Source organism: Rhinichthys klamathensis, unplaced genomic scaffold (genome assembly GCF_029890125.1).
Source record: "Rhinichthys klamathensis goyatoka isolate OS25496 unplaced genomic scaffold, OSU_Roscu_1.1 h1tg000150l_1, whole genome shotgun sequence".
Classification (NCBI taxonomy): Eukaryota; Metazoa; Chordata; class Actinopteri; order Cypriniformes; family Leuciscidae; genus Rhinichthys; species Rhinichthys klamathensis.
In genome coordinates, this window is record NW_026606685.1 from 2,744,166 (window position 1) to 2,771,500 (window position 27,335).

A 27,335-nucleotide genomic window follows, 5' to 3' on the forward strand; every position below is an offset into this window, starting at 1 on the left:
TATAACTATAGCCACACTACAACAACAACAACAACAACAAGTCACTCTACAAAGCTGACGACACCAAACAAACATGAAGAAACTACTCACGTCTTTCACTCCCTCTGTCTACCGTAAACTGTATGCACACACACACACACCAAACACACACAGTAATACGACACTAACGTTTGAGGGAGTTCTATACCTTCTGAGAGAGACGACAGGAAGCAGCTTCCCTGAACCCCAAAACAACTTCTCTGTGCCACGCCAAGGCCGCCCTTCTCCGAGTCTTCCCTAAACACCACTTCCTGCAAAACTGGGATACAGCCGGGAGACAGGCATTTGCTTTTCTCTGTGGCACTGGACATGAATACCACTCCACAACACACAGACTCGCACCGCGACAGCTGACAGCCGACCGCTGGCCATTTCAACTCCAAATGCACTTTTCAGATAAAGTAGCTTCGAGAAACATATTTAATAACATGTTTTTGTGTTTAATAAAAGACTGCTGAGTCATCAAATAGAAGAACACTTATATTCCTAAACACATAAGTAAAATGCTTTATGGGCAAACATAAAATTTGATTATACTGCAAGAAATACTGTAATTCACAAAGCAGAGCTGACATTAATCGTCAGAATAGGATGATGAAAAATGTTAGTGTTAAAATTAGTCATGTATTTTACTGTTGCAAGTTTGCCTATGGAGTTTTTAAATATAATTTAAGTCGGTTCCACGCTATTAAAATCCGCCAAAATTCTGCTGTATATCTGCGGATGAGAGTGTAGTACCTGGGTAAGGATGGATTCCATTGGTGAACATGGCCTCTGCTGGGGCCTGTCCGTTGGCCTGAGGAGGCGGCAGCCCTGTGAAACCGTTCACACTGATTGGAGATGGGATGCTGGTCACCGTGGGAGCCGTGATGCCAGGGGGCGTGCTTCCACCTGGGGGCGGGGCCAAGGAGAGGAGACAACATTTTAAATATTCATAATAAATACGTAATGGCTTTGCTGGGAATAGAGAGTTTTGAAGAATATTTAGGCAAAATATATGGAGGTAAATATTGCTGTTTTTTATATGTATTGTTGTATTGGTGCATAATACACATTAATAAAATTCATTCTTTTTTGTGTTTACTTAGTGAAAAACACACCCTTATTATTTTACGTTTTAATTCCAACACAAGTTTTACTTGTGCATCTAATATTTAACATTTTGGATCTTCATTTCATTACGATGATGATTCCACTGATTGGAAATGCCAAAAGGTTTTAAATAAATAATCATGTATTATTTCTATAATAAATTAGTTAAAAATTTTACTGAACGGAGCATGCTCTTATACACCATCTCATCTGTGGCTCTTAGCAAACACGAATAATAATAATAAAAAAAACACTCTTATTTACAATGACTCAAGAAGGGAAAAATGCTAAATGGTAGCCATGAATAATTAAAACACTCAAAGGAAAAGTTCGCACAAAAATTAAAAAAATTCTGTCATCATTTACTCACCCTCTATTCATTCACCCTGTATGACTTTCTTTCTTCTGCTGAACACAAAAGAAGATATTTTGAAGAATAAGGGTAACCAACAGTTGATGGACCCCATTGCCTTCCACAGTATGGAAAAAAATACAAAATACAATGGAAGTCAATGGGGTCCATCAACTGTCTGGTTATCAACATTCTTCAAAATATCTTCTTTTGTGTTCAACAGAAGAAAGAAACTCATACAGGTTTGGAACAACATAAGGGTGAGTAAAGAATGACAAAATTTTCATTTTTGGGAGAACTACCCCTTTAAGACCTGTTCACACCAAGGGTAATAAATATAACAATAAAGATATAGATCTAAAAATCGTTCTAAACATAAAAAATAGCAGAGTCAATACCACAACTATGACAGCTGCACAGCGAAACAATATCAATAAAATCACTTCAGAACGATTTTTTTCCAGCTGATGAACGATGAAACAATCGACAGTCAATCAGAACCCACCAGACTTTAAAGAGCTCGAGGATTTAGAGCAGCAGACAAAACTGCAGTGTGCGCTGAGTAGAAACACAATGATTCGTCTGCTGGTGTGGGCACTAATATAGTTATCGTTATAGTTATTGTTTTTGGTGCGAATGGGCCTTTAGTCTGGGAAAGTCTGCGTGTGTGTGTGTTTCCTCACCTGATGTTGGGGTCATGGGAGCCCCAGGGAGGCCGTTGATGGTGGCCATGTGTTGCATCTGTGCGGCAGCAAAAGCTGCCATAGGGCTGAGATATCCTCCCTGACCCACTGATGCCATCAGCGCTGCCTGCTGCTGAACCTGACGGAGAAAAGCCCCCACACACACACACGATACTTGAAATATATATACGATAACATAACCATATAACGATAAAAGCACTGTGTATAACAAGACTTTAGAGTCGACAGATTTTTCCACTGAGATGCTGCAGTTTTGTTGGAAATAGTGTATAATGAGAGAGAGAGAGAGAGCTCTTGCCTGTGCATAGGCACCGTACGCTCCAAACTGCAGGGCCATCGGATTGAAGATGCCCATCTGACCGGCCATCTGCTGCATGCGTCGAATGGTCCGTTCCTTATCTGTGTCTGCAAACTTCACCACCAGGCTGGAAGAAGCACCCTGAAACACACACACACACACCAATTGAGGATGCTTTGTGCCTTAAACGAGCTAATGATAGAAAAGTGCATGATCAGATGTGCTGGCACTCACAGGCATAGTTTGGCTGCCGTGTAAAGCACTAATAGCGGCCTGAGCTTCTGCATGAGTGGAATACTTCACAAACGCACATCCTGAAGAGAGAAAAACTGTCAAAAACACCCTCTTCAACATTAACAGACACTTCGAGACCAACATATTTTATTTTTGGGAGTTTCTCTACCTGGGTCCTGGGACAAGACGCCGTTTTTTGAACTTAGTTATTTTTGTATTGTATATTATTGGTTTTTTATTTTATGTATAAATAAGAAAAACTATATGCAGGCATTTTAGTTTTAGTTTCGTACAAATGCTTGTGTGTAAATATACACAAAATATATATGTTGTGGCAGTGAATCATTGCAATATTGAAAATCCATGGCATTTACAGTATATGATAAAAGATATAGTAATTTAGCCATGATACCATATCACAAAAGCTATAGGAATAGCTTATTAATGTAAGCTTGTTTTTTGTCATTTTATTATTGTTTTTAAAATGCTAAACATTTTCTTTTGGGAGCAGGTTTTGGTTTAATCTATAATAATTGAATAATATTTTTATTATTATTAAAATAAACAGTAGAAGTCTATGGTATGTCACTGTTTGTATAACTAGATAAATGTATGTGTATTGCATGTTTACTCACTGCCGTATCCAGTTCAATTCCCTCTGCACCCTATAAATATGTGCCTCTTTTTTTTTTACTCTGTGCCTTGTCTTGAGTTTAAAACATGCAGCAGTGACACACACACACACACACACACACATATATATATATATATATATATATATATATATATGTATAGAGAGAGAGAGAGAGAGGGAGAGAGAGAATCAGACTGAACCCAATAACCTTTGCTGTTTCCGTCAGGACCTCTGAGGATGGTGCACTCCTCAATGCATCCGAAGGACTCAAAAAGGCGCCGCACGTCGTCCTCACATTGCTGCTTATTCAGCATGCCAACAAAAAGTTTTCTGTCTTCTGAAACAAACACAGAGAATTCGTTACATATTTTGCAGGACAACAACTACATCTATCTGATGTCTTACTGCTCATTTCAAGAAATCCACACAGCCCCTTATTCTAGTTTTACTTTATTTTAAACGCTGTTTGCATTTTCCTCAGCATTTGCAATAATTTCAGAGCATTTTATTATTAACGATAGTAGAATCTTATAATAATAATAATAAAAAAGCATGAGCTAAATACTGTATGCAAACAAAAATGCAATTAAAAAAATGCAGCAAAAACGTATTAAAAGTCCTAAAATAAATAGAAGCTCTTCAAACACCTTCACGCACTCAATCCCTTTTTTTATCCAACTAATATATCCTTTTCTGTGTCTAAATCCAGCAATCTTCTGATAAACTTGTTGGTGCTACTGTCTAATGAAATGAGTGTATGAACGAGATATCTGTGGAGAACCTTTCGTCTAGTCGATTCTGCCACCTCAGGAGTCCTTGTTTATTGTTTGTGCTTTTATTTATCAGATTATGTAGACATTATTGAATTACACATCAGCGTGAGGAGAACAAAAGCGGCATTGTTTCAGGGTTTTATTAGGCTGTAATTGCAGTGTCAATGCTGCATGTTTTAAACTCAAGACAAGGCACAGAGTTAAAAAACAAGGCACATATTTATAGGGTGCAGAGGGAATTGAACTGGATACGGCCGTGAGTAAACATGCAATACACATACATTTATCTTGCTATATAAACAGTGACATACCATAGACTTTTTTTAACAAAGAATCTAAATATAAAAATATAACTAAATTATTATAGATTAACCCGAAACCTGCTCCCAAAAAGAAAACATTTGTATTAACTACTTAATTTTGTGATATGGTATCACAGCAAAATCTTAATCATGTACTGTAAATGCCATGGGTTTTCAATATTGCAATGATTCACTGGCACAGCATATATATTTTTAAAGATGATTTGCTAATGATTGAGCAATTTCGTTTGTTTTAATATATTTCTCAGACCCTTTGTGTATTGCATTCATGTGTAATCACAAGAAAATGCGCTTTAAGCAACTAAACGTTCTGTTTAATAATGCCAGTGGGTTTGCATAGGTAAACATTCTTATATCATTACACATGAAAGTGTATGTGTAATGTGTGTGTGTGTAAGTATGATGGATGGTGCAGCAGAGATATTAATGAGCACTATTGTGTGTGTTCATGTGTTTGTCCACGCCCGGTGCTCACTAACATGCTCTGACAGGGTGCCCTTGCCCAGTCAACAAGACTAATCTCCAGTCCAGAATGTTTACAAGTGCGCTGCGCATATGCGCAATGAGACAAGCACACACACTACATAACAAATAAAAGGTGTGCATTTTATAAATCTAAATATTTATAAATAAAATAAAAGTTTAGCCTACAAGCACTTAACTCAAATAAGTATTAAATAGTGTCGCACCGATATGAACGTTTTGGCCGATACCGATAACCGATATATTGGCCGATAAATCTAAATCCAAATTTGTATATGATTTTAACCTGGTTACAAAAAAAGTCTCACCATTAAAAGCCATGTCCCCAGCACACAATTATAACGTTCTCATTATAATTTTATATAGCCTATATGACATGTTGCACTGAACCATCTTTTCCTTTTTTTAAGAGATTCCAATCATATTTCAAGCAATTCAAATCCATCATGGCGAACAGTGCGCATCTGAAGTGTCTCAACTGAAGGAAATAATCCATAATTTATCGGCTTTAATATATCGGCCAATTTTTCTTATTGTGCCGATAACATTAAAAATGAACATATGCCGATACCGATATGGTGGCCGATATATCGTGCATCCCTATTATTAAATAATAAAATAAATAACTAGAGAAATGGCTTGAAAATGCCATCTCATGAAAACTGTACAATGAACATTCGTTCATATTCGACATACAAAGATGGATCGTTAAATTCTTTACAATTTAAAGGTACGCTGTGTTATTTCATCAGTCAATCGTGGAGGTCTGATGAGTGATATCTTTGACAGAATTTGAAGAAAAAAGAAAGAAAAATAGATATATTTTGTAGTCCTTCTTCCCCTTGGACAATAAATGAAACCAACAGTCTGATACCCAAAATGTGTATTAAAAAAAAAAAAAAAAAACACATCTCACGGCAATTCGCACGTATTTTACGCCCAATTCGTATGAATTCGTACGAATGACCTACCCCTGACCCCGCTCCTAAACCTACCCATCACTGCGGTTTAGACAAATCGTACTCACTCTGAATTGGTCGTGACTCGTGAGACAGCATTGGATTATCCCAGCTAATAGGGAACATTCTCAGAACTTTGGCTAACGTTCTGGCAAGGTTCTCTAAAACTTCTGAACAAACGTTCTTTTAGTAATGTTAATAGAATGTTTGTTCAAAATGATCTGGTCTTTAATATTGTTCTCAAAATGTAAGCATTAATGTAATGTTTTTTTTCTGAAATGCTTTAACTGGGCATTTGTTCATAGAACATTCAAAAGTAACATTCCCAAAATGTTTGCAGAATTATAAAATGGAAGGTTCCCTTAACATTTGTATAAAAACATTTTTAAAAGATTTTAAAAACTGGACATTTTGATTGTTGAGAAATAACGTTTTCAATGGGAATGTTAGCAAAACATTCATAGAATATATTTTTTGTTAGTGGGGATGCTCGATTTTCATTTAAATAAACATGTCCTACGTGTAAATCACACTGTGCACATTTCCAGATAATAGTGGAAAAAAGCTATTTTGTTTAGAAGAACAAGTCTTTCGTTTAGTGTCTCTAACCAGTGTCACCAACTGTTTCCTTCCATTCTCTCTGATATCCATCCTTATTTCGCTCTTATGACCACTCCTGCCTTCTCTTTAACTCTCTTTCTGTCTCTCACTTCCTTTCCTTGTCTTTCCCACTTTGACCTTTAGCTCTCCCTCTCCATCCCGGCGTTTCACTTTAAATGACTAGTGAATGGATCGGTCGGGGACGGCACATCAGTTTTGCCAGTGGAATCAGAGGGCTTTGCGGGGACATATATTGCGTTTTTACAGGGCTAACAGGGGGATAAATTCAGCTGTCCATCACCATGAAGACAATTGATCTGTCGAGTGTGAGTAAAGGAAGACACTCTCAATTAGAGAAAGAAACGCATGGCATGAAATGAAAGGAGAGACTGAAGGAAGGAGAGGTGCCTCTATGTGTATGTCTCGTTCTCTCTGCGGGTCCATCAATCTTGGTTATCTGGAAAACCTGACCCAAAAAGGAGGAAAAGACGAGCTATCTCTTACCAAACTACTTCCACTCTGTCTGTAAGTGACGCACAGACACACACATGCATAGTCAATGCACAGAAACTCAATCTCACACTCCCATGAACACAAACACACACACACACTTAAAAATAAACGCTTAAAAAAAACGTCTCGGTTACGTATGTAACACCCACGTTACGTCGAGCGTGACCGACTGATAGGGAACATGCTTTACAGTGGGATGACATAAAGCAGAACATTTTAAATTCTATAAATATTTTAAGCAAATATGATATAGGAATTTTTTTTAAAGGTTTTTATGATGTCATAGGGTAAATGTAAGTTCTTGTTATGGCATAAGATACCCTTTTAAAGTTCTTACACTGTAAAAGAAATATATTTTTCAAAGTAAATAAAACCAAGATTTTTTCAGTAAGTTTTAAAAGAAAATACTATTTCAGTCTTTCTACTTCAAAATGTCATATTTGATTTAATGTTACTTGACATTGCTTTTTTAATTATTTATGCATAAATTACATTAATTATGAAATTTACTAGCAATTTCTAAATTAAAATGTTTCAAAGTAAATGATACACAATTTTTTCAGTGTATATATGATGTCATAGAACCTTTTTAAGTTCTTATGATGTCATTTGATAACCTTTTTAAGTTCTAATAAATTCATAGATGAACCTTTTTAAGTTATCATGATGTCGTAGCAGAGCCCTTTTAAGTTCTTATGATGTCATAGGAGAGCCTTTTTAAGTTCTTATGATGTTCTTATGAGTTCTAGCAAAGTCCTTTTAGGCAAGTCATGCCACTCGGCCGCCATCTTGGCAACGCCTCCGGGCAGCTATTTCGGACTAACAAGACCAGGCTCCTATCTAAATGAATGGGCAGAGAGTCAGAACTGCACTTTCACTGGTCACCAGGACATAAAAACTGCTTGTATAAAAACAGCAGTAAAATATGATAAAAATCACGGAAAACGTTTGATGACTTTGCCCCAAAATAAGGTTTAAAAGGCCTTTTCCCCACAGGTTATACGTTTACTACGCATGCGCAAGGGTTCTCGTCTCCACTGTCGCAAACCTCAACTGTGCGCATGCGTCAGTGGAACCAGACGATAGGCTTACATGTTTCCCGGCTTGACTGTTAAAAGCAGACGATTGGCTTTCCAGCAGGAGGGGCGGGGCATGTGCATACAACCGCCATCTTTGGCGTTACGGGTTTTCCCTATATAGTTGTATTGAGGATTGAGGAAGTGGCATGTCTCTATATAAATTGTCTCTGGTTCTAGTCATTTGATATAAAGAACCTATAATATAACAAAGAAGTCATTAAATGTATAAATAAATGTATTCTATTATTAATGTATTTTTATTAAAAACATTATTTCGTGTGATAATATTTCTATACCCACAGTCATTGAAAAATACTAACAAAAATACATTGCAACGATAATCAAAATGATCAAATAATCAAATTTATATTAAAAATAGTTTTCTGATAATTGATATCTTATTATATCAATTTTAACAACGATAATTATTCTCTCTCTGAATGTGTATTTCCCATCACACAAAAAAAAAAAAAAGAAAAAAAAAAAAAGATTTTGTGGTCTCAAAATAATTCCTTTTAAATGCCATAAAGAAGAGGAAATGACATAATTTGAGTTTTGAGGAGCCATAAATAAAATTACTAAGATTAAATATGATAAAACATATATTTGTTTTTCCATTTACACTTTTAAGAACCATAAAATTCAACAAACTGTCGACATTTTTTACTCTTTCCTACATGTGCATGTCTATGCAAAAGTGTCTGTGTGTGCATCAAAAAGTCTAAAACTCTCACAGCTGTCTCTCCCCAGCACCCCCGTGGAGGGCAACAATCCGACAAAAGGAGTGACGACACTTATGCAATGCGTGTGAGGGCCGGCCCAAGATCCTCTGGGGCCTTGTATGACTGTCAGGTCTCATCGAGATGCGTCATTATATGCGACTCTTAAGAAGGGGACATCTACCAGTAATGGTGACACTGATGTAGTGTGACAGGAAGGTGGGGAGAGAAATAGAAAAGGAAGAAGAAAAAAGAGGAGTGGAAATCTACCTCCCCTGCTCTCACTGTCAGCTGGCTTCACCTGGATTGGCCTGTTCATCTGTGCAACACAAAGAGAAGAACGAGGGGGGAGGGGGGAAAGACAGGACAGACAGAAAGAAGGGGAAAAGACAAGAGAAGACATTAGATTTGTAGCACAAAACTATTTTAGCGAAGTGTTCACAGTTAGTATCAGTGTGGTGGGATCATTTGTGTCCATATTACATTGGATGAAATACCCTAAATCCAAAAAGCTACTAGTAAGTTTTTTTGTGAGCTTAATATGTTAATTCAAAACGAATCATAAACTTATTATTTTAAAAAGATTATTTCATGTGATGGTTTTTACATACCCATAGTCACTGAAATGATAGAAAAAAAGTAAAAATATATATATTTTTTACAAAAATATATTGCCATAATAATGAAAATAATCAAATTTAAATTAAAGGTTTTTTTTTAATAATTGATCATTTATTTCTCATTAAAATTAATTTGACCAACAATTCTTCTTTCCGCGAATTTAGATTTTCCCATTACCATTTGCCTCGAAATAATGCATTGTAAAATGACATAATGAAGAGGAAGTGACATCATTTGAGTTTTGAGGAGCCAAGTTCAAAGTTCTAAAGTTCCAAGCTCATTTAATATTCATAAATTGTTGTTCTTTCATGCTTGACACAATTTCTCAAGGATAACATATCCACCCTGGCAAATCTCATTTATTGTCAACTTTTATTTATAGAAAAGTAGTTTGAATGCTTGAAAAAGAAGAAGGAAGCCATGAAATCACCATAACAGGTGAGCTGCAGCAATTGGTTTGAAATGTTCCTCCCAACACAGAATATCTCAAAATATATTTCAACTTTTCACTACATAGAAATATATTCTTTTACTTTACAAAAAAAAAAAAATCACCTTAGCAAATGGAAAAGGGAAATGTTTCATAGCATGACTTATGATTTTTACTGCTTTCCAACAGCAAAAGTCAGAGACACAGAGCAATAAAGAACAAAATATTAAAAGAAACGCATGCTACACTCAGCACAATACACCTCATTTATATAAGCACATTTGCATAAGTCTGTGTTTATGTGTATGAATGGCAACGGGATGCAAATGTGTGTATCTGTGTGTGTGAGGTCTCACTAAAAGACGTTCACAATCATAAAGCGTTTCGTTCTGCTTCCTTCACTCGTGGCACAATCCCGACTGACTCTGGCTCAATAATACATGTAAGCCATGGAACGGTCTGCGCCAATCAATTTTTAATAATGCCAATTGTCACGCTGCCAGCAGGAAGGAGACGAGAGGAGAGGAGAGGAACGGGCCCGTGCACTGTGGCGGATCCTGGCATGGGCCATACATGGCGTCAGCGCTCTCTGGGGAGACACAGGGCTCTGCCCCCCAAAATAAGACCCAGACTCCACTTCTCTATCGCTCACCCGCAGCAGTTTACTCACTCTCTGCTCCACGCGCCACTTTAGCTGAAAATGAGTCGGGACGTAGTGGGTAACTTTTAATGAGCAGCTCCCTGGGCTTCACGTCTGGGCCTCCTCTCACTCCTGTCTGCTGCATTGAAACAAAAAGGACAAGTCTCTGGCTGCTAAAGCCAAAAATAGAGGAAGCACAATGGCGCCGTACAGTACAGGACAAGTCAGATGAATCAAATCACAAAATAAAATGTTCCTCGGATCCCGATCCACTTGTATGACTTTGCGATTTTACTCGGTTTAATAAAAAAGGCAGATTGTGACAACCGAGCCATGTGATCACGATTCAGTTTAGCTCATTATTTTTTTATTCTATCATTGTGGCCTTTCATTTTTCAATAAAACAGTGATGATGAAAATATAAATGTCGTTTTTATTACTATTTTGTTAAAAAAAATGTAGTTAATGTTTTTCCACAGGGCTTTTACATAGCCTTCATTGCTAATATTATTGACTCCTTTGTCGTGTTTCCCCTCATTTTTAAACTTACTTTGGACAAAAGTATCTGCTAAATTAATAAATGCTTTGTTTCCCGTCACTTAACAATATTAAAAGTGAACATTTGATAACAATAAGCAGACAAATATATATTTTTGTGATGGCAAAGCTGAATTTTCAACATCATTAGTGTCATATGCTGCTGAAGAAACATTTCTTATTATTATGAATCATGATACCAGCTGTTCTGTTTAATATTTTTGTGGAAACTGATTCATTTTTTTTCAGGATTATTTGATAAAAAGATCAAAATGTATTTATTTAAAAGCAAAATCTTTTCTAACAATATAAATGTCTTTACTGTCACATTTGATTGTTTCCCCCCCCCCCAAAAAAAAAAACTAAATTAATAAATGTTTTCCCCCCATTGCCCAGCATTATTAAATATGTCTAAAATATTAAAGTATTGTACATTTAAGAAATGAAGGATAATGAATGAATGAATGAATGAGAAAAGGAAAGCAAGGAGGCCCTCTGAAAGAGAGTATAAAAGTTGCGTGTGCATTTCTGTGCTCGTCCTTGCTTTTGCATATTAATGATAAACTAATTTAATAGCCTGCAATGCCAATTAAACCACCAATTATGTTTATTAAAATCATCTTTCAACTGCATATTTTACTGGACTCACAGTAGCTCGTTTACGATGTAAAATACCCACAGTGCACCTGGTCAGCGCACCTGTGGCGTCCTGGCTCCGGTCCAGATTAACAGCTCCGGGGTTTCTCACTTCATAAAGTTCACTTCATTTTTTCAGACCTGATCACTCACTCCTTATTTTTCTCCATCCCCAGCATCCTCCTCTTTTATTGGCAGTAAAGCCTGGCTAATGTTTTTAATGTGTTTTGATGCATTATTTATTTTACCATGGCTGCTGATAGTGAGGGCGGAGGGAATAGTGAAAAGAGAGAGAGGGAGATTTAGACATAGATCGGGGGGCAGAGCAAGGTCACAGCCACACACACACACACACACACACACACACACACACACACACACACACACACACACACACACACACACACACACACACACACACACACACACACACACACACACACACACACACACACACACACACACACACACACACACACACACACACACACACACACACACACACAAACTGTATCCCAGCAGGCCTCTACTCACATACATTTTAATGTTTCCCTCCCAACGGCACAAATGGACTCTGCTATGGGTGCTAATTGTGTTTCCCCAACCAGAATCTCACCACACTCATACAAGCATTTCTTTTACACACACACACACACACGGGAAATACAAAAAAAAAGCTGCTAGTAAGTTTTTGCAAGCTTAAATATATTATTAATTCAAAATTAATTATAAACTTATTCTTTTATTTCATGTGATGATTTTTACATACAGTCATCGAATATTTTTTTTAAATGAAAAAAAGCTTATCATGTTAATAATTTTTATTATAAAAGTTATTCTATTAAAATATGATTTATATTTCAAATATTTTAAAAGGTATATAAAAAAATCTATATGTGAATTCAAAATGAATCAAAGTTATTCTATTAAGAATATTATTTATATTTATAGGCTGTTAAATATTATTAAAATATTATTAATGTGTTGATTTTTACATGCCACAATCATCAACATTTTCTTTTACGAATTAAAAAAGTTTAAATATGTTAATTCAAAAATTAACCATAAAGTTATTCTATTCAAAATATTATTTATTTAACATTACTTAAAATATTATTAATATGAGATGATTTTTACATGCCCATACAGTCATCAAAGTTCTTTACAATTTAAAAAACATTAAATATGCAAATAAAAAATTAATCAAAAGTTTTTCTATTAAAAATACGATTTATACGTATTTTAAATATTATTAATATGTGATTATTTTTAAATGTCCATACATTCACCAAGACTTATTTACAAATTAAAAAATCTTAAATCTTAGAATATTATCTATAATTATATAGATAATTATATTTAGACGAAAATATTATAATAGAAACAAAAAAACATTGCCATGATAATCAAATTTTTAAAAGAGCTTTCTAAAAGTATTTAGATATTGATATTTGGAGAGCGTTTCTCACCCACAGATGCCATTTCTGCATCCCGACAGGGGAACATGCATGAAATGCCCTCACATTCCCAGGGTGAATCTGACGTACATGTGGAATGAGATCTTGTGCACATTAAAACTGAACGTGATGGCATGTCATAAAACTGAGCTGAATGAAACATAATGTGGCATTTGGAGACATTTGTCATTGTGCTGCGCCACAGGCTTCCACATTACTTCCGAACTGTGATTTCAAAGGCCCCTAGAGGACTTTCATCCGCCACAGCTAGATGGCAGCATCGAGCAGGACGGTTTTTATCCTCCCTGAGCTCCACATCACATATTCTGAGAGGGCAAAACCTTTTACACAAAGGAACGGCCTCCCGCACACATACGCACAAACACGGGCAAACACAAGCATGCAAATCCACTCGCATACACACTAAATCAGCCATAATTCCACAAAATTACCTCTTCTTTATAAATAGGCTATAGCAGCACAAAAACACTTTTATCTCTCTTTCTCTCTGTACCTCACCTCACCAGAAACCTTCTGTCTCCATCTGTACAGACCTCGCCGTCCGTGTCTCCGCCACTGAGCCACAGCATGGCACGGCCTTATGGTGATGTAACTCTGGCACACACACACACACGCACGCTGGGCTAAACGGCCACAGAAACGTACGTGTGGGTGTCACGTCTGCACTGAGGGAGTATCTTCCACCACGGGGGTTCTTTTTTCCTCCTGTTAGCCCATTCTAAAGCGCTCCAGAAAACTACACACCACCTGCATGTCCAATCCTGCATAATATCGCTGCGTCTGGTATTCAAATGGATGTACAGTAATATAGATGCTCTCTGTATGGCTTAGAAAGATAAAGTCTTAGCATGTTATATGGTTAGCACCTTGTTAGCCAACCAACACCGAACCCCACTGACTTTCATTGTATGGATAATAAAACACTAAGATGATTTTCAAAATATCTTCTTTTGTATTCCACAGAAGAAAGAAACAACACAAGGGCGAGCAAATGATGTCAGAATCAACATTTTTGGGTGAACTATCCCTTTAAGACAACTAGTGTTTATGAAGCTTAACTGGTTAGCGACATGAAAATAGAAATAGCAAAACCAACTCTGACCCTTTCTAGCTGTGTTTAGATGAATGGAAAGCATGCAATGAATAATCTATCACTTTTCCTCTGCTCTCCCGGCGAAAAATAAGTATGATGAATATCACAGCCTTTATATTCAAATACTAAAGGCTCGGCTGTCTGTAAAATACTGTTACAGTGAGCTTTTAAAAAGCCAGGCTTTTAAATTACAGTCACGTAGCGAGAGCAGAGAGCAAACTTTTCTACAAACTAAGGCAGAAAAAATTTCAAAGTTCATTCTCACAGTAGGAACAATAATATTCCTTTCATTTCCCCACAAAGGGATGAGCGTGCTCTTTCTGGGTTTGTGGAGGAGGAGGTAATTCTTGAAGGATGAGCTACCCTGCCTTTGTTGTGCCGGGCTCAAATTGCATTGAGAGTCATTCAAAACACGAGAGCCAGCAAACAAATACTAAATAAAAAAACATAAAAATAAATTATAAATCGGAAATCTTGCACCACAGAGTAGCAGATCTCTCTAAACATGACATGGTTTCAACACAGCAGGGTCCAAAAGACTGAGACCACAGAAAATCAGGGATTTTTTTGGTCATATTAATCTTAAAATGTGGATGACAGTTCCGGCTAAATGAATACATTTAAATGCAGAATAAACAGAGTTTTAAGATTTTGAGATATCCTGTAAAATAATATATATATATATATATATATATATATATATATATATATATATATATATATAAAAAAACTAATTTATGTAGAATAAAAAAGGCCTTATACATTATACAAAAATTAGATATTAAACAAGAAAAAAATATTATTTATATATGTGTATACATATAATTATTATTATATGTAATATAATTCATAATATATTAAACATGAAAATATATTGCAAATTTATAAGGTTTGTCTGAATACTCGATTCTGATTGGCTATATATACATTGGGTTTAATGCACAGGTAGTTCCAAGTCAGTTTAATCACTGTTCTATATTAATGCGCTGTTTTCATTGAAGCTCTCACACACGTCACTTGCACACAGAAACATTGTTATCAACGTTGCCCTGTGACTTTTATTACTAAAATAGCTTTGCTACTGAATCGCTACATTATATTACTCCGCAACGAAGGGGTTACATCGCTGGTTTTGAAGTAATTAAACTCACAGCTTCATGTTAATAGAGAGAGACGCTGAGCAGACACAGGTAATTCACACACGCATCTCTCATATCTCTCGATAATGAATTCAAATAAATGCTATAATTCATTCATTCAAATAAATCATGTAATCTTAAGCACGACTTTATCTCTTTGTCTGATTCAAACGCTAGATCTAACAAGCATAACTGACAAAAATAAACGTCAATTTTACCCTTCCGCTCAAATATTGCGCCGGAAACATCAGTAACAGCTTTAAGTTGTCAATTCTGGCAAATGACCAAGGTATAAGCGGGACTAACTGTGCATTCAATGATTTAAATGCGCTCCACGTCGTGCATTAAATTAGTTTAATGCACAGCTAGCCGTGGATTGTCCCTTACATATTGAAAATTTAAATAGCTATATATATATACCCACTAACACACACATCTCTATCTCTTCAATGAGGAAAGTAATCTGTTGGGAACACGTACAGCAACCTCCACTCAAGCACAATTTCCACTTGGCACTCTCCAAATGTAACTTCCTGCTTCTTCCAGGAACCTCTCCTTCCCATTCAGCACAGCCTTATTTCACCCAGAGCACTAGGGGCATCTGCTCAAATTTGGATTTCACTGAATTATTAAACCACCACAGTGCCTATAACTCACACTCATTTTCTTTCCCTCTCTCTCTCTCTCTCTCCCTCCCTCCCTCACTGCAGCATGTCCTGAGGTAAGTCTTTAAAGCGGCGGAGTCCCGTGGCTCCTTGTAACCTTCCCAAACGACACGGATGGCTGCCTCTTTAAACCCCTGCCACCGTCCTCCTCCTCTCCAGGCGCCCGGGACGCCCGTAAAAACCCTGCGCGTTTTACACCTCCCACAAAAGTGCTTTGCACCTCGAGAGCTTCCGAAGGGTTTCATTTAATGATCCAGGAGTGTAAAATAGCGCATGCTTTGGAGGCACATCTATAAATTGTGTCAAATGAAAATGAGACAACTTTACCGGAGGGGGGAGACAGGAAAGTGCTCTTTCAGGGCCCGACCCGGTGTGAATCTGCACAGAAACTTCGCCATAACAGGTGCTTTCTGAAGCACCTGGATAATTAAGCAGGAAAGACGACGAGATTTGTGCACTTTATTGTGAAAATGACTAGGAACTTAAACGTAATGTCATGCAATGAAAGACATCAGCTAATCGAACCCAAGAAGACATGAATCTGCCGTCTGCCTGTGAAATATTGACATTCAAGGTTTTTTTTAGTTGGGTTTCTTTAGTCAGTATCTGTGTCAATTTTTTTCCCTTTTCAGTTTGAATGTCATTAAAAATGACACAAAACAGCATTCCCTACTGATTTAATTTATATAGCGACATTTCACAGAATATTTGTTGGGAAATAATGTAGGGCAGGATTTTATGCACCAGGATTTGATTGGATTATGAAATATGTTAGGCTTTAATATTATTGGTAAATATTATTCATCCTCGCTCATGGCCTTGGTTACATCAGCAAAAAAGGTTATGAAAACCTTTTTTCTTTTCTTTTTTTTTCTCACTAAATCATGCACGATAAGACCAAATATATTATTTAGACTGTAAATAATGCCATATCAATCTCACTTTGTTTCACATGTTTATGAATAAGCTGTATTTAAGTGATTTCACTTTGTATTTCTTTCTTTAATACTGTTCTCGTGCTTCAGACCCCTAATTTCCCCCGTGCAGTAAAGTAACAGTTTTATTTTCCCTATTTATAAAGTGCAACAGGAACTTGAGGTGAGACGCACTCTAATGGGAATTACGCTGAAACTGGATTTGAAACGAGAGATCTTTCACCTTTGCCTGTGAGGCTGTCTGAAAGTGAATAATGCCTATTTGATTTGTATCCTGTGACATGATAATATATAAACTCGACTTCGAAACACGAACACACGTTTTTGTTACAGACCTCAACCTAAATGTATTACTGATGCTATCAGAACAAATTAGCAATTGAAAGTTTTGCACAGCAACAACACATAGAGAAAGAATTTTAAGTTAATAAGCTCATTTATTTTTCCAACTTAATTATGCACAATTATATGGTTAATTGATTCTATTTAGATTTTTTTTGTTGACCAATATGCAAATATTACACATATTAGTAACAGATAGTGCTGGGTAGTAACTGATTACATGTAATATGGATTATGTAATTAGATTCCAAAATTAGATTATATTAGATTTTAAAATAATAATCAGACTATAGTTAGATTTGTATTAATTTCATGATTACTTAATATTCTCAAAATTACAGTAAATTATTCATAATTTATTGATTCTCATGAATTCCTTTTTTAAAAACTTTTTAATGGTCCTTTCTAAAATAGCATATTGCTTATGTATGTTCAGAAAGGCTTCCAGATATTATATCCTATTCAAATCTATGTGATAAACAAGTAAAGGCTAAAAGTAATCCAAAAGTAGTCCGATTATATTCAGTAATGGACTACAATTTGTAAGTAATCTAACTGGTAACAGATGAACTGTCAATTAATAAAATAAACTTTCAACTTTTTCTGCCTTTTTTAGTACCAGCACCGACCTCTTGCTCTCTCTCTTCTGATCCAAGTGTTTCTCCAAGCGTGTGTATCAGTGTGTGTGTGATGAGCTCATTAAAGTTGGGCCTAATCCATTAGAGAGGCAGATTACACATCACAAACACACACTCGCTCTCCCATCACTGCATAATTACACATATGAAAGCAATAAACAGCTGCAATAAGCTGCCCCCGGTCATTATGATATTGACGATAAAAAGAGAACATTTATTTGACAACACGGGGAAAGAGACAGACGTAGAGAAAAGAAAGAATATGTCCCTCTTATTACATTACACCTCCTCCCTCTCTCAGTAATGCAAAGCTTTGCGGTGTGTAGCGTAAAGCCTTGGTTGCAAATAAATCCTGCATTCTCTCAGAGAAGAAAACATAAATCACGGCACAACACCCCCTGCCTTCCTTGTATTTGCTTTTACTTATCTAATGAATAAAAAATGAAAAACAAGCCCAAAAGCTGTCAAATTGGGGACTCTCTCTCTATCCTCCTCCTCCTCCTCTTTTTGCATCTCCCACTTTCTTTTTGTCCTCTCACTATACCAAGACACAAAAGTGAAGCTCTAAGTGGACATGCATAATTGCCTAGGGATTATTTATGAGCTTCATACTACTAGGTCACTTGTGGTGTCTTGCTTTTTTATATTCTCTTTTCTTTCTCTTTCTAAATGCCCTTTGACTCTTTTCTGCTATACCTTCTTCAAAATGAAATCAAATGCACAGATAGACTGGCGGGCCATCTCCTTTCCTCTAAGTAAAACAACATTTAAAATAATAAGTAATAAATTAAAAATAAAATAAAATTTGCAATGTAGAAGTCTTGTGACGAGTCAATAAAATTAAAGAATACATACAAAAATTAAATGTCCAATGTAGGAGTCAATGTGGTCATGTGAAGAGTCAATAAAATAGAATAAATAAAAATAGCAAAGTAGAAGCCATGCAAAAAATAAAACTAATCAGAAGCCAGATAAATATAATAGATGCAAATAAATATAATAAATTAAAATAATTTATAAACAAATAAAGTGCATTTTGTAACTTGACACAGGCAAACCGTCAAAAATATATTTTATAAAAAAAAAAAAGTGGGGACAGGTCTGATACTGGTTTGCTATTGTGACCGTAGTAAAGAGAAACTGACTAACCACTTAAAACCGGTGACTTGCTCACTTCTGCCGTTAGACATAAATGGGTCAAAAGTGGATCATGTGACCCATCAAACCTTACTGTAAAGGAATAAGAGAGGTTGAGATGGAGTGAAAGCAAAGTATTCTCTTTCCAGTGTTGAAAAAGTCAAATGGGTGGAAACAGAGGTGCAGAAAAGAATGGGAAAGTGAGAGAACCGCGGCACAATTACTGCAAACGCGACGGATGACCACAGTCTTATAGGAAGGTGTCAGGACATCACAAGCCACCTCTTCTCTCCTCGTACCGCGTGTGACGCATAAGCCCTTTTCTGAGAGAGAGAGAGAGAGAGAGAGAGAGAGAGAGAGAGAGAGAGAGAGAGAGAGAGAGAGAGAGAGAGAGAGAGAGGCCACAGCAAACCCAGTCCTCAGGGACTATTTAGCGCTCCTACAGCAGTAAGCAATCATTACAGCAAAGAACTGCCTCGCTTTAAATGGAGTTAAACACACAGACTGGAGCAGAAGATCACCCACAACAACACATACACAACAATACATGCCCTTTCAATAGTCTGACATGCCCAGGCATGAACACACAAACACACACACACTTGAGGGTCTTACCATCATCAGACACCTAGTAACTTGATTAAAGGGATATTTAACCCAGAAATGAAAAATCCGTCATTATTTACCCATATGACTTTTTATCTTCTGTAAGACTGTAATGGTTCATGCTTTCTATTTAATTCATATAATTTTATCTTCAAAAAGGGACACAAAAGCATCATAAAATGACAAAAGCACACATATATCTACCAATTCATTAGAAAGATTATTTGAATTGGAGATTATAACAACTCTCATAACGTGCCAAGGAAAGCTGGGTTTCAATGAACTTGTTTCATGGGACTAGTTATATTTTCTCTGAGTTGTGAGCTTGCACTCGGAATTAAATATGATGAGAGAGAAAGTTTGAGCAATGAGCATCACAAAATAATAGAAAAACAATAAACCGAAAGCCCATCTTTCTTTTTTATTGTTCTCGCTGGCTGCAGATAACAACAAGCTTTCTAATTCATGAACAAATGACTCCTATGAGCAGGTTTTTTATTTTATTTTAAGGAATCACTCACAGAGTAATAAAAAAAGTATATATACTGAAAAAATAGATATGTTTTTGAAAAGACAAAAGAAAATAAATTAATACTTTAATTCAGCAAGGATGTATTAAATTGATCAAAAAGTGACAGTAAAGACATTTACAATGTTACAAAACTTTCTATTCATCAAAGAATCCTGAAAAAAAATATATAATAGTTTCCACAAAAATTATTATTATTTCATTACATTAGAGTAGTTATTTGAAAGTGACAGATTCAAAAGAAAATTCTGGCTGGAAACACAGATTGCATCAGCCGTATATGTGTGTGTGTGTGTGGCGGCTGACTGACGTCACATGCTCACTCTCGGAATCTCAGACTCCATCTGTGCTCATTAGAATAGACTCTTGTGTGCAGATGTGCCCCCATCCGCTCCCTAACAATAAACTCACATGTACTTTATTAGACTATTGCTTTCCAATCAATGCACTTGCTATCTCTCTCTCTCTCTCTCTCTCTCTCTCTCTGAATCAGTCAAGCACCCACCGGCTCCTCTTAACACACACACACACACACACACACACACACACACACACACACACACACACAGATGTCATTCATGTGTCTAACACCAGAGTGGCGACATTCGTAGGAAAAGGTCAGCAAAGCCCTTCATGATGAGCGCAGAGCACCGCCCGGGTTATTTTGATTCAGTCTCCGAGGGTTTGCGACATCCATCCTCTTCCCATGATCACAGATGTTAGCATGTGTGTACACCTAGCGAAGCTAATCTTATTAGCACCTCGGAGGATTCTCGGTAGAGAAGGCGACAACCTCTAAGGCTTTAAGTGTGACAGCAGGAAGAACTGCCAAAAGTGAAGTGAAACGGATAGATTCCCAATTTAATCCTCGGCATTGATTAAAACCTTTTCAAATCAGCACCAGACCCAAATCCCTCGGAGAACCAGGAACCAGAAATGTTTCAGTTACAATCAGGGACAAGAGAACTGTGGGAGATGGAAATTATAGTGTGGTATTGATTTACAGACAATGTCATTAAAACACAATGTGCCAAAGTTTTAAAAAGTCCAGCAGCAGCAATAAACTGCCTATTGCATGAGCCTTTGGCTGAACAAGACAACTGTCTGCTTAGTAATGTGCTCTACGGGCATTGGAAGAGGTAGTTAAACTAGGCTATATAATCTCACCTAAACTAGATTAATGTCACGGCAATGAAAGAAACACGGTGATGTTAATGCTAAATTTACTGATCGTCTGATGCCGATCATCGTTTGGGGTTAGTACTTTTTTTTTTTTTTTTTTTTTTTAGAAATTAATACTTTTATTCAACAAGATTGCCTTCAGTTGATCAAAAGAGACAGTAATACATTTATAAAGTTACAAAAGATTTACAATTCAAATAAATGCTAATTATCAAAGAATCCTGAAAAAAATGGATCACGGTTCCTACAAAAATATTTATCAGCACAACTGTTTTAAACACTGATAAGAACGTTTTCCTGAGCACCAAATCAAAATATTACACCGTGTCCTAACTACACACGATGCGACGCCGCGACATACGATAAAAGGTATTTTCCATGTTAATCAGAGTTTTTGTCCTAACCAGCAGCGGCGGCGACACGCGACGATTCTGTTTTAGGAACGGTTTCTATTTTTCTGCGACGTCGCGGCTGGAACAACAAACACACAGTGTGGCAATGATAATCTCAGGTACTGTTTATGTGCTTTATTTAATGTTAAAAGCGTGTAATGTGACTTTGAATATCATTTAGTGCTCCCAGCTTTGTAGCTGTAAAAGCAACAATGGATAATTCACCTCAGATCTTAAAAATTAAACAAATGGAAACAAGAATGTTCAAACTGTGAATAAACAAGTGTATTCTTTGACAACGATTGTTTTAGCAACTCAGTAGCCTATGTATTTGAATAATGTTTAAATGGTGTAATATTTGTGAATTTGATTATGTAGCCGACTGCCTACCTATCCATTTTCTTGCGAGTGCCGGCCGTCAAGATTACTCTCTGGTGCTGTGCACTTGCCGCGAGACTCCACCCACACGCTATTCTGATTGGCTGTGGGTTTTGATTGATTTAGTGTGGACAGACACGTTATTTGCATAGACAGTAAAAGAAATGGACACAGCGACCCCATAGACTTCAACGGAGAAAAGTGAAGTCAATAGAAGCACTCACTTCCTGATGGCTGAGCGACTGCACAGGCTCACACTGAGCTTGAGAATGTAGATGTGACGTGAGCAACCTGTCTGACAGTTGTAAGTCTTCTAGTAGCGGTGCCAAGAGGAATCTGAATCATTCCCTTCCGCATCTTGCAGAGCCGGAGAGCATAGTAACTGTCCATGAGCTAGCAACAGGAGCAACTTTATGACTCTCAATGGGCTTCTCCCTTGACTTTATGTCTCCACGTCCCCCCGATTGGTGGCGAGCTTCTACTCCTGTCTATACGGTAATTTATCTACTGTGCGACAGAGAGTCGCGTGTTATGACGCAATCTTTAGCCTATTTTTACAAAAACTTTCTACGGGGCCATAACGTAAGATACAAGGTAATGGAGCCTTTTATACATTGTCGTGTTTCTTTAGAAATAAACAATGGACAAATGGAGTCTTTAAACGACTCAGATGTAAAGTTATTCGCTGTCAAAGTGACGCCAAAATGAATGGGAGTCAATGGAATGCTAACAGCAGGTGAAGGCTTGCTAACCAATGGCGGCCCCCAGGTTAGCTTCAGTTTCTGGCTGATGGATTACCCCCTTGATTATTTGTCGCTGGAATCTTATCGCATGGCGTCTGGTTAGGACACGGTGTTAGAATTATTTCGGAAGGATCATGTGACACTGAAAACTGGAGTAATGATGCTAAAATCACAACTTTGATCACAGAAATACAAATTTTAACTATAATCAAATAGAAAACGATAATTTTAAATAATGTGTCACAGTATTACTTTTTACTGTATTTTTTTTTTTTTATCAAATAAATACAGCCTTGGTGAGCAGAAGAAATTTTTAATATGATGATTTGGTGTTCAAGAAACGTTTCTTATTATCATCAATGTTGAAAACAGTTGTGCTGCTTAATATTTATGCGGAAGCCATTTTTAAGGCGGCCTTGATGGATAGAAAGTTCCAAAGAACAGCATTTATTTGAAATATAAATCTTTTGTAACATTGTAAATGTCTTTACTGTCACTTGATCAATTGAATGCATCCCTACTGAAAAAAAAAAAGTATTAATTAATAACAAAACAAAACTGCCCCCAAAACCTCAGGGTAAAACCTTGTTTTACACGGTCTAAAGGCTTTCTGTTTAATTTGGTGGTTCAAGCGGCAATGTGGACCAGAAAGAAATATGGAAATACGAAAGAAATATGGAGTAAAAAAACTCAAGGACAGCAAAGAGCAGCAGTCACTTCAAGCACTTTCTAAAGGATAATGGTTCCGGCCTCGGCAGACCCCCTGCCACCCGTCGAAACGACCTGCCCCCTCCAACAGCACCCCCTATGCCCCTGCCAGCTAGTCTGCAGCATTTTAGAACAATGATTAAAATCTTTAATAATTTAAAACATGCTCCTCAAAGAGGGAGGGTTGACGAGAGAGAATAAGAATGAAAGAAAAAGAGAGGGATGGTGACGGCTGAGAGGAAACACTGTTTCATATTTCCGCTCTTTGAAGAGAAATGAAATCGTGTCCTCTCCCCATGGGGCGTAAGAGCAGCACAGGAGCTCCTCTTTCTCCTTAATTTACTCCCTTTCATTTGTAGACACCCTCTGCGCAGTCGGGATAGCAGCCAAGACCGCCAGCCCAGGTCCCCGTGCAGCAGGGACATCGCTTTCATTATTAATGCTCACAAATTTCACCCAAATTGTGAACGTGAATTTCTAATGAAGGCCTTGGTCAGAACTCAGAGTGGGGGGATGGAGATGGGGGGGGGGGGGGGGGAAATCTCACAAGCTAGTTTTAATTGTCAGGACAAAGAACATTTGCACTCAACAAAGGACCGCAGTTGCGTACAAATGGCAAAATCTCAAGTACACTGGCTTTGAAAATTGGAGAACGTTCCAGAAAGTTCTAACTGTTGGCCTGGCAACAAAAACTCTAAATATTACGTTTTAACATGACACTGTACTTGATAAAAGGTATGATACAAATAATTTGCACTGACTGTACCAAACAAATTATGAATAATAAATACTATGGACTCTTGCCATAAAAAAGCAAGGCTTTAATGACTTGCAAAGCACACTTCAAGCGGTCCACTCAAACTAAACTCTTATGGGACTCAATTCAGGAAACAAATGATAAACCATTCAAAAAAACATTCTTACATAAATGATCACATTCAGTTTATGTAAGAATGGTTTTAGGAACAATTCTATATACAAAAAATACAGTGAAGTACTGCACCAGTTTATGGAGTTAGTATAGTTGTTGGCATGAACGAAAACGAAATATGGACTGACATCAGTAGGAATGTGTTAAAAAATATACCAATTAGTTTTGTTTTGCATTGGATGCCATACAGTAGGGTTCCAACTAAATTAATTTATGGGGTAGGATTATAGCTGTATAATTTCCAACAGATTTTCTTTTTGTGTAGAAAAACAGTCAACAATTATTTTTTAAACAACAATAAAATCCCTTAACATTATATGAAAATCTAAATATTTATAGCAAATCTAAATAAAAATAAATAAAATTACTTTTATTACATACATCAATGAATCCAAACCAAACCACCCCTAAACCTCATGTTGAAAAATGTTTTTCTTTGGCTGTTGAATTGTTCCTAAAACCACTCTTATGTAAATGGAGGGTAATCTAGCAAAACAAATGAACAAACATGATAACAAAATTCATGTTTCATAAATGAGGCCCATAGCCTCTTTCTGAGAGTTTAATTTGAGCAGACATCTTTGGGTACCACTTGAAACATTTGCTAATTTCATTTTTCTTTTCATAGGCTTTTTTGTTTTGTTTTTACATTTATTTACCACGTATATTGAATATCTTCAGTAAAAACTCCTATAATTATATACTGTATATATATATATATATTATAGGACAAAAAAAAAAATATATATATACGGTATATATATAAATATAAATGTTAACGTACTTCATTTATTCTTTCAATTTATGCAGACTTTGATCTTCTCATGTTTCATGAGCAAGTCATAACTAAGAACATCATACTACTCTCACTTTTCTGCAGGATAGTATGCATGGAATACACAGAGAACAAACTACATTTGCCAATGTTTCCCACAATGCAATGTGCTCAAACGGACCTTTCTAGTGTGACGCATAAACTGGAAGTAATAATAGCAGCGATTCTAGTGACCGACTTTGGAATAGCATACTAGTCTTACTATTTGCCATACGTTTATATTATTATATAGCAGAAATATTAAGAGTAGTATGCAAGTATGCTATTCCAAATCCAGCCTATATCTCAAATTTGAATCATTGCCAAATCTATAGAATATAGTGCATACTGGACAGTTTTCAGTTAGTATGCTAGTATTCCATCCGAACACAGCCATTGTTTGCAGACTGACTGCTGGCTCACCTTTTTCATAACCTGAAGAAACCGTCCTGATGCGGCGTATCTCTCTCTGAGGTTCTTCTCTCTTTCTCTCGGCAGGCCTGGAGCTCAGTGTGGCCCAGGGGAGGATTGGACTGTCTGTCACAACCAGAAAAAGTCCTGCCTGGCTCTCCCTGCAGAGACCTGGCAAACCACTTACACGGCCAAACAAAAATCAATAGCTTAATGATCCAAAACTGGTAATAGAAAGAGAGAAAAATCCCACACACCCTCTAAAACAATAAAATGTCTTTTGGCAAGTGCAACTCTTTCCTGTTTCTCAGTGTGTGCACACGTGTGCGTGCGCTCACGTAGCTTAACGTATTGATTTACTGATTCCCCCGTTTTTGTCCAGTTTTCTTCTCTAACCCCAATGAAGTATATGCTGCTGCAAAGACTCCGGAGACGGTTAGACTGCAGTGGGACTCTGAGAGCAAAAAAAAAAAAGGCTTGTGTCTGCAAGAGCTTTCCTCAGCTTATATCATATGGATTTATTAGCACGGGTCACGACCAAATCAAAACCTTGACCCATCTGCTCACCACAATTTATAAGCATCTAACAGCAGCTAGTGACGGTTTGGCAGGGGATACGCGGTTCTTTCCGGGCCCGGGCTCCGGTGCATGCCCGCCTTCCGTGGGTAATTTAGCGATTAGAGGACAGCTCGTACTTAATGATTTATCCCGGGCCAGGCTCTTGTAAAAGATCACAGGGATCTAGTTGTTAGCTTCTGAAAAAGGGCGTACAGGGCCACCGTACTGCACTGCAGTGGGCTGATATAAAACAACGGGACGCCACATGTCATCAGCAGGACGGGCCTTGAACCGGCCGTAAAGATGATAAGGCTGTTTAGAAGCATGACGTAATGGAAGGGGTGACAAAAATGGGGTCGCATATACAGATTTGTGACCACCAGATGCAGGCAGAGTTATCATTCTCTCTAGCAAAGCGCACATGTGAAATCTGAGCTCACACAGTAACCTTTAAAAAATAATTGCTCTTCCCCCCAAATGAATTCTGGGAAATTTAGAATTTGTTTTGGAATATAGAAAATGTATGTAAAATAATATAATATGATTAATATAATATAATATAATAATTGATATACTTTTACTGAACTTGTGTACAGATGGGCAGATTGTAAATATTTAATTTAATTTAATAACAAGTCACCTTTATTTAACAGTAATTATATAATATATATTACCAATTGTAATATTTTAACTCTCTCTCTCTCTGTATATATATATATATATATTCATTTTCTTTCGTTTGAATTGTCATATTTGAAAACTTTCAGTGTTAAATTGGATTTTGATTTGGAAAAATGGATTGGAATCCTATATTTTCAATGTGGACTTTTGCACCCCACATATACAGTATGCACATATGTGCACAATGCACATACACATATAAACATAAACAAATGTATAATAACTATTTAAAAAAATAATTCACCCAGGACAGAAAATGCAAAGTCAGAGAGTGCAGAACGAGTCCACAATGTGAGTAGGGTTGTCATG

General features: G+C 36.8%; 1 protein-coding gene across 10 annotated transcripts in view; it reads right to left on the reverse strand.

The window, feature by feature from the left end:
- The window catches only part of celf4 (CUGBP, Elav-like family member 4), a 91,915-nt gene that overhangs the window by 10,282 nt on the left and 54,298 nt on the right, over window positions 1-27,335 (reverse strand). For 3 of the 10 annotated variants that reach the window (XM_056258408.1, XM_056258405.1, XM_056258406.1), the window contains exons 3-9: window positions 9,073-9,121; window positions 3,562-3,690; window positions 2,720-2,799; window positions 2,486-2,626; window positions 2,167-2,305; window positions 778-930; window positions 188-298 (exon numbers count right to left, since the gene is read on the reverse strand). In XM_056258408.1, coding sequence (XP_056114383.1) covers window positions 188-298; window positions 778-930; window positions 2,167-2,305; window positions 2,486-2,626; window positions 2,720-2,799; window positions 3,562-3,690; window positions 9,073-9,121 — 802 coding nt within the window. The remainder of the gene's footprint in view (window positions 1-187; window positions 299-777; window positions 931-2,166; window positions 2,306-2,485; window positions 2,627-2,719; window positions 2,800-3,561; window positions 3,691-9,072; window positions 9,122-27,335) is intronic. The other 7 variants (XM_056258413.1, XM_056258409.1, XM_056258411.1 and 4 more) reach the window with 4 other exon arrangements.